Genomic DNA, 8,824 nt, shown 5'->3' on the forward strand with positions numbered 1-8,824 from the left:
GACGTATCGTGGATTTGTGGTACAAGAGAGACTTCTTGATCATCCTTTTCCTTTCTTTGTATACGCTGCATTCGGCAGCTATGTTACACGCATGTAGTACAAACTTTCTGTGGTAACCCAGAAGGCACTGCTCCCGTCAGTCCCTCTACACGTCGCGTTGGATAATATACATACAACACAGCAACCAAGCCTATACATACCTGATACCACTATACACAAAGAATGAACGGAATGGGTGTCCAATCCGGTTGCCCCTCTAAGAGGGCCTGCCCGCGCACGAAACAGAAGCACGCAGATATATTACACCTTTCTGGCAAACACAAGGACGGAAAATTGCCACATCTTCCATCGGCAGGAACCTGGGACGTCCAGCCTACCTGTCAGTACAATGCGCCGAGACGCGACAGACTTGCTGCTGCAATGCAGGCTGCGTTCAGCTCTGGCCTGTTGAGCCTGCAGCCCTCATGAAGTGGTCGTAAGGGCTTGCCGCCGGTAGCTTCAGGAAATGTTGCTCGAATTGATCATCGGCCAACTGCGGGTTGCCGGTGTCCATGTGCTGAGGGAAAGCGGCCCAGTTGTCATCAAGGAACGGGTTCGTGCTCTGGACCCCGGCCTGCTTAGCGTGCAGCTTATCGACATCAGTATTTTAATAAATGTAATACTAGTATATGCATTGAGAGAGAAGGGAAATTATGCTACCTGGGGCAACGGGGGATCACTGAAGAAATCCAGCTCCATCTGGCCGGGCTGCTGGCTGGGCATGGGGGCTGGTTGCGAGCTTGGCTGGAAACTCATGAAGGTAGACATCTTCTGCTGTTTCCCTGTCGTGAGGGCTTCGCATTGGCTAGTCATCTCCATGAACGGCATGTCTGCTGACAGATGAGCACTTTCTGTGTGATGTGCAGGGTCGGCGCCAATCTATGAAATGGCAAAAGGATGAAAAAAGAAACGCTAGTTAAAGCAGTTATCATGCCAAGTAAATATTGTGAACAGCAAAGATACTTTAATGTTCAAAAGTAACTGTTGCTGTTTCGTTGGGCATGTAGAAGAATACCAAATTAAGTTAAATAAATAGAGCAAAACATAGCATTTACAGGCAAAACTTTAATGTTTTCTGCCTAGATGTGCTACTACAGGACATATAATTGCATCAATGAGTAGCTCAAGTGCTGAGAGAACTTGTCATCAACTTACAACAGAACTGATAAGATAGTAAAAAGCGATATAAGTTTTTTCATAAGGACATACTGTTTCGAGAAGCTGATCGATACTCATAAGATCTCCAGCAGGAATAGATGCAGAAGCTGATGTACTTTCTGAAGCTTCCCCAAAAATATCATGATCATTACCCAGGTCAATCAGCATACCCTATTGAATATATTCAACTTTTAGCAACAAAAGTAGTTGACCGATACAGTAATGGCCAAAAACTAAGGTGCTTTCAAAAGTATAAGTTGCAGGCTAATATAGACAACTATACCTCTTCATGGTGAGCATCCTCATGAGACCCTGATGAATTCTCATCAGGTGATTCAAAGAACTGAGTGCTCATTGGGCACATGTCATCGGGGGAGAAATCACTTAGCAGTTGGCTTCTCACACTGTGCAACTCCGCCTGCAGAAACAGAAAAGTCACCTACAGCTGCATGGAACTTGGTTCAAACAATGAATGTAAGAGGCAAGTGAGAAGGTGAACATTACATCAATAATATTTGCTATATTGTTCATGATTGTGGAGACGATGCTGTCTCGAGATTGACTTTCTGATAGCTCTATTGCTTCAAGAGCCTTCAGCGCATTAGTATTGTCCTCTGGCGATCCGTATATTTTTGATGGGTTGTCTAAGGAATCTTTCACCGCCTGAAGTTTACTCTCATCCACCAAATGAAGGAATGGATCGCCCTAAGTAAAATACCAAACAAATGCCAGATAAAAGGTCTGTGCCAACTGCCAACACAAAGTCAAGATGCAACCAAAATGTGTTCAATGACAATACAATGAACAACTCTAATTTGTTAATCTCTAGAAAAAACAGAGATGCAACTGACCTCTTGTTTGGTCTATGTGCTATACAAATTATTGGAATACTAACAGAAGCATGGTGGAAAAACCAACCAAGAGGATTATGCTCTATGAATTTTCGCCGTACTTACAAAATAAAATCTAAAACCATACTACATTGTCAGATGTCAAAAAGACCAGAAAGGAAGGTTAGAAGTGATTTTATTTATTTTACATGTTTAGTGTGACTACTCAGGTGATTATGCGATAAACTAACTTTTCAGTAAAGGCTATGGACTTGCGATGTATAAATATTTGATAAAAACAAGAGAATCTGGAAAGTAACAAGAATAAGATAACGTAGGATAGCAAGTTGACTTGATTGCTAATATAACCAAAAAAAAAAGTTACAGCAGAAATCAAACAAGGGAGATCTTTCATCACATACCGTTCGCTCATTAATCATCTGTTTGCAAATTGGAATAAGAGGCACCACATTGAAAGCTCTTGAAGAGAAAATAATCATGGCTGTCGCCAGAGTAAACAAGGAGCGGCGCCGAGATGGTGGTAACGATTCTACAAGGTTAACAAGTAGAAAACAATTAATAGGTGCAAGAGAATTAATACTGAATTCTAGTGTAAGGTTATTATTACAGCATCATTTTCCCAAACAATTATCACACCATCATGATTCATCTACAACATGAGGCCAAGTTTTAAGTTATATGGAACACTGTGTTTTATATTTACAGCTAAAGATACTTGTAGTCAGTTTGATTATATTACCTGCTTCAGTAAGTGAATAGCTCCTCAAAGCAAATGCAACCTGAAAGCTCTGAGTAAGAGCCTCAAAAATTGATGCCTGGAAGAGCAAAAAAAAAACCATCATAAAAGAGGTAATAATGATAGATACAACTAAGAAAAAACCATATTTTTATTCCAATTTTGAAGTAATTAAACAGAAATAGATGTCCATTCATTAGAAGAAACAGAAAATAGAACGCTTTGTCATTTTGGGTGTCAAAACTGCTTGAACTGTAGAACACTGTTGACACTCATGTGCAAAATCGAACAGTTTAAACTGCGAGCCACAAAAACTAGAGAAATATGAATGTGACATTCTCAACTGGTCACTCTCTTCTCTGTCCAGACATGAAAGACTCCTGGGGATTAACTGCCATATGTATTCTTTAACGATTTGGCTGTGGCGTGGCAGAACTGACAACTTGAAGTCCAACCCAGAAAGATTAAGAGATGACTATCTTAATATGATGAGTACTCTAATATGATTGAGCTTTTGATGCACAGTACAGTATCCAATACTCTTGGCTAAGTGAGAACTGCTTGCTGCAAGCATGCACTTCGGAAAGCTAGTTTGCTTCTCTTCTTTCTCGGTCCCCATATTATCTTCTTTCAAGTTTGGCGTTTGCATGCATCGTATACTCCATTTGTCCTTTGTTTGTCTGTGTGTGAACGTTACTGCACTATGCATGAACATGCAACCTTCTGCTTGTTGTATTTTTTTCTCCTTCCATGAAGTTCTAGGCAGCGTCTCCCCTTCAGACTTTCCTCAGAAAGGGGGAAAAGGAACAAGAAAGAAATTCGAGATAGAATTCACAGGACATACTAAGGAGTGCAAAGGGAAAGAGGGAGAGAGAAGATAGTGTACATGTGAAGGACAAATGTGATAAGATAAATAAAATGATGAGTAACATGATGTGTGCAAATTTCGGGGAAGTTTCAATAAACATTAATGAGCCATGTATAAAATAATAACTTTAACAGAATACCACTTCTTAGGACAGAAGGTGCACGTTTTATCTAAATTAGCTCTTCAGGACCACTTACCAGTACAAATGGATTCATTGGATATGAAGTGAGCTTCCAGCAGAGAAAGGTGCCACTCTTTCCAAGTGTATATCGCATTTACGTCATGTGATCTTTATCAGCTTGTTTTATAAAGACATGATGCTAGCGTATAAATTTAGTTTTGTGTTGAAATATCTAAATAATTTCAAAATTCTATACGAGTCAAAATTGAGAGAATTGTGTGTAAATCCCCTGTGTTCCCTAATCCCTACTACACAACCATGGCTAGGTCCAAACAGAACTAGTGGTCCTGTTCACTTGTTCAGACACCTGGTCAGCACATTTCCGCAGCTACGCATTGCACTTGGTAAAAAAATCAACCAATGCTAGGCACTTAAAGGGAGGCTTGGTTAGCATGACATTACTCTTTTGCATTACATATCTGGTGTCTGTCTGATAAGCATACCAAGAATGATGAAGAAAATAACAAGATGTGATTGGAAGAATAGATTACCTTGCATCCAGAAAACAATAGAAGCAAGCTGTAGGTATGAGCAATGGCTTCATAGTTTGCAGGAGTGTTTTCAGGAGACACTCCTTGAGCCCAAATGGATGTCAGCAAAAGTGTGATCTGACGACTGCTCAACTTCAGCAAAAGGGAATCCTGAACACATTTAACATATTGCAGAAATGATTATTCATTACTCTAACAAATATTTTTCTCAAATACCATTGATCTTTAGTTAATAATCCTAAATTCGAGAAAAGGTTATACTGATGAAGGTACCATTTCATCATCTGATTTGCTTGAGGAACCTTTGTCTTCCTTAACAGCCATAGAAGGCGATCTCAGAGCCATGGAAGGACCTCTAAGTGCGATGGAAGGAGCTCTAACAGACGAAGGAGCCCTCAGAGCCATTGATGGACCCTTTTTCATGGAAAAGTTAGGAACTCTCATGCTACCACGGCGGCTTTGAGATACAGGTAAGTTTTGCCGTTTAGTATTTCCAGTATCTTCACCTTGTGAATTGTCTGGGTGCTTATCCTTTTTCAACTTGTCAAAGATAGCAGCTGAAGATGAAAACACGGAGACAGCTCTAGATAGTGTTCTCTGCATGTCACGTGTCCTAGCCTGGCTTGTGGCACTTGCTTGAATCAGGGGGGAAACAGAGGAGGGGACCAAGACAATAGCAAATATGCGGTGTGCAGCGATACGAGCTTCATGATCAGGGTGGATCATTGTTAAGAGTAACTGATGAAATAAAGCTTCTGGAAACACCTGACAACATATATAGAATATAAATTTCCGAAGCAGAAAAAGGTACTGCTTCCTGAGATGAATTTAAACACTTATTTTTCTTTCACTTTTTTGCTTTGAGAGGATACCTTATTCTGATACTGCAAATTTGGTACAGCAGCTATTATTTGAGCTGTGCGATAAACTGCAGCTGCAGTTGATCTAGCTACTACAGCAGTGCTTGCAATGTTCTCTAGCATCACCGCCATCATGTCAAGAACTGGCCCAGCATCAGATACCTGATTAACAAAATAGTCTTGATAAGCCAACCGTGCAATTTGGAGAGACTTTTATTTGAATGTGACCATATAATTGCACAGATCAGACTGCTAAGGGGCATTAGTTAAGATATCACATTTACACAAGTGATACAAGCAAATTGAGCATAAAATTTCAGAGGGACAGAAAATAAAACAGACCTTCTTTGACAGTTGCACTAGGCAGTCGTCTATAGCCTTGCGGAAACTTTCATTTCTTTTTACTAGCTCTGCGTCTTTGCTACCAAGAGTAATATGGAATGTTCTCTTTAAATGTCTGACTAGATCACTTATAGCACCTATAGTTATTGCTGAAGCCTGGCAACTGGACAGTTCTGCAAGGGTAGCTGCCACTTCCACAATGCTAAGCTGGATCTCTGGTTGCTTCAACATTGCTTTGTTTTCAATATGCTTTATTAGTAGAGACAGCAGTAAATGCATATTTTGCCCTGCAGAAGTCATTTAAACAAAATAAAAAACTAGTTTACTTTTATATAATATACTCTGCTCTCATAGAGTGCAAATGAAGTACCTGTGCTTTCTACCAACAGTTGCATGTCTAACAATATACAGAGAGCAAGTCCATTATCTGGTGACCAGGAACTACTGTTACCAAAACACCGGAACAAGGACTCCAAGATTCGACGGAATGTTGTTGCCTCCTTAGAAAGCTTAGCCATATTGTGCACACAGATTCTGGACCAAAACTTAGGATCCTTGGCATATTCCCTGCAGCACAAGAGTCGGTTGAGAAGCCAACTACTGAACAAGAAAAATATCAAGTACAAAAGGAGTAGGAATAAGATGTATTACATAGACAGGTTAACTCCTCCCTTAGCATTAACAAAGCTCTCCCAGGAGGGGATCTCAGAAATGACATAGGGGGATGTATTTTGCTCTGTTTTCTGGGCTTGTTGCGCTGTTTCATTGTCTGGATCTGTGGTAACTTGATCATCATTTTGGGCCTTCTGAGGTTTGTAGTTTTCCAATACAACTTCAACAACCTGTCAATGAATATTTAGAAAAGAAAATTTATGAAGGGAACATTTGGAGACACAATGTGCTTGTGCAAGCAGTTGAAAATCTGATACTAACCAAAAAAAAACTACCAACAAGAAAATTCCGATGCATTACCAAGTTACATATTTTTTCCAGACGTGACCTCAATATTTCTGCAACGATGCTAAATGCAACACTTAATAATCATGTGAAAAGATCTTATGAGTGGCAGCTTATGGACGTTTCATCCAAGTATGCAGAAATAGAGGGGAGGAAACTTATGCTAACTGGTTTAGAATATAGATAGGCCAGGAATCAAGCATAGATCTTTTAACGTAGTAAATATTAATACAGAAAGATATAGCAAGGAAAGAACTACCGGTCAGGTCTTACTTACATTATCAAACTCTGACGAGATATGAGAAAGCTCTCCCATGAACCAGATCTGCTCAATATAAGGAAAATATTATAACTGCAGATATTATTTACTTACTCGGTTCCTAGATATAAGATGTTTTGGCAGTTCAATTTGAGCTACCAAAACATCTTATATTAAGGAATGGAGGGAGTAGTTTGCAAGGTTCAGATGTTCAGAGTAGGTAGCGTATAAGTTTGAGGAAAACAGTATACAGTAATAAATGAATAACACTTCAACTGACATCATTCATGTGAGTCCCGTGACTACAGTGGAGCACAAATAGCACGAAAAGAACGATAAACAGCTATACAGTTGAAGCAAGCATCCTTAGCTGTACTAATAAGTAGTGAGAATGATATTGATCTATTCTTCTGTTGAGAAACCGTAATTGGATGTTAAGTCGCTTCAAAGATACGTAGTTAGCAATATTTATTGCTTATGCTAGCATCAAATTATGATATAAAAAAGGTTTATCAGAACTCAGAAGCGTTATTTGACCCTCTTTTGGGCTTTTGGCTATGTAACAGTCTCCTAGTCCTACAACAGAATTTTTTCCATTCATTTCTTCACTAATTTTAGCAATCAATGCTAAGATGTAACACTTGTTTGATATTGTGTTATGACAGAACATACCATAGCTGAAAGGGCTTGCAGGGCTGCAGCACGCAGTGAAGTTGCTCTCTCATCCTCTCCTGCCTCTTGAGCTAGTTCACATAGTCTTGGGACAAGCCCTTCAAGATTGAATTGGTATGTACCATCCACCTAGAATATACAGAAATGTAAGAACCAAATAGGTGTCATGCCATATCAAGTATCCTGCTGGAAAATAATGGCATCCACTGATAATCATGCCAATGGACATACCTGATTGACAGCAAAATCAAACAAGGTTTCACACCCTATAATGCGCATGTCATCCTGCCTCTTTTGATCCAAAAGAGTGTGTACAATGCTTAATAAGCTACTCGCAAACAGCGGCCTGCATTGAGAAAATGACGTTTATATTTGTAACCATATTTAGATATAGTATCAAACTAAGTAGGATATTCAGTTGCAGACCAAATGACAGTATTAACATCTAATGATTGTCTCGGATGGATGGCGCTCATTTTGGCAAATAATCTTATGGAGTCCAGTGACATGGGGGAAAGAGACAGTTAAAAGAGGAACACTAACATTTGCTCTTTACAAGAAACGAGCAGTCTGCGGTATATCAGCATCACCACTTTGGCAAAGCCATACTGCTCTGTTCTTAATTCCTTGTAGATCCTTTGCTCCAGGTAAACCGTGATCTGCTCAAGAAATATCAACGCATGTTAGAATGCAAGCTAACATAAAAGTCGAGAGTAAACATTTGAGGTCCGAAAGAGAAGAGGGGGAACCTTTGGGACTCGAATAGGGTTCTTGGCCGCGTACTCACACAGCTTCCCGATCCTTCTCTCGTTAGGTTCCTCATCCTACATTGTGAAAACACATACATATATAATGATTATTTCTGGCTAATGCCATATTTCCGCGACAGAGAGAAGAAGAAGAAAAGAGGGAGGTGTCCCAACCGGCGTTCTGGGGAAGATTTCGGCGAGGATCTGCTTGTAGCGCTTCACAGGTTGCCTGGACCGTGCCCTGAGCCCGGGGCAGAAGTAGCACAGGGCCCCGCACGCCGGGAAGACCTTCCGGGATATCACACCCATCCTCTACTACTGCGGGCAGAAATGATACGGCGCATGTTAGTGCCACTGCGACAGACACTTGCAGGAAACCCTGTACACACATCTCATGACTGGAATTCGAACTATGTTTTCAAGAATACGGAATTCTAACAATGTTTATCGATGCAGACACGGATGTTGGACCGGTTGACCCTGTCAGAGTTGAACAACCAAGAACCAACCCACAGTTCAACACGTACCATGGATTCAGATTCCACGGCCAGCATGCTGCGGGATTTACCACCCAAATCAAACTACATTTCGGTCAACCTTGACTAGGTGAAACGAATCATTCGAGAGCATTGCCGATCAAGAAACCGAAACCGACCGGTGG

At 40.4% G+C, this 8,824-nt stretch overlaps 1 protein-coding gene across 1 annotated transcript; it reads right to left on the reverse strand.

Annotated features, from left to right (window-relative positions):
* Positions 1 to 275: 275 nt before the first annotated feature.
* LOC124684110 (protein SEMI-ROLLED LEAF 2-like) lies at positions 276 to 8,472 on the reverse strand. The gene is made up of 19 exons (XM_047218503.1): positions 8,338 to 8,472; positions 8,164 to 8,238; positions 7,958 to 8,073; positions 7,646 to 7,760; positions 7,415 to 7,543; positions 6,761 to 6,808; positions 6,178 to 6,368; positions 5,897 to 6,093; positions 5,527 to 5,813; positions 5,197 to 5,346; positions 4,598 to 5,089; positions 4,325 to 4,474; positions 2,788 to 2,863; positions 2,450 to 2,577; positions 1,702 to 1,902; positions 1,481 to 1,615; positions 1,249 to 1,368; positions 700 to 918; positions 276 to 613 (listed from the first exon to the last, which is right to left on the reverse strand). Exons 1-19 carry the CDS (start codon positions 8,470 to 8,472, stop codon positions 434 to 436), a joined length of 3,144 nt encoding a protein of 1,047 aa, XP_047074459.1. The 3' UTR covers positions 276 to 433.
* Between the last annotated feature and the right edge of the window lie 352 nt (positions 8,473 to 8,824).

The sequence above is a fragment of the Lolium rigidum genome, chromosome 1, assembly GCF_022539505.1.
Source record: "Lolium rigidum isolate FL_2022 chromosome 1, APGP_CSIRO_Lrig_0.1, whole genome shotgun sequence".
Lineage (NCBI taxonomy): Eukaryota > Viridiplantae > Streptophyta > Magnoliopsida > Poales > Poaceae > Lolium > Lolium rigidum.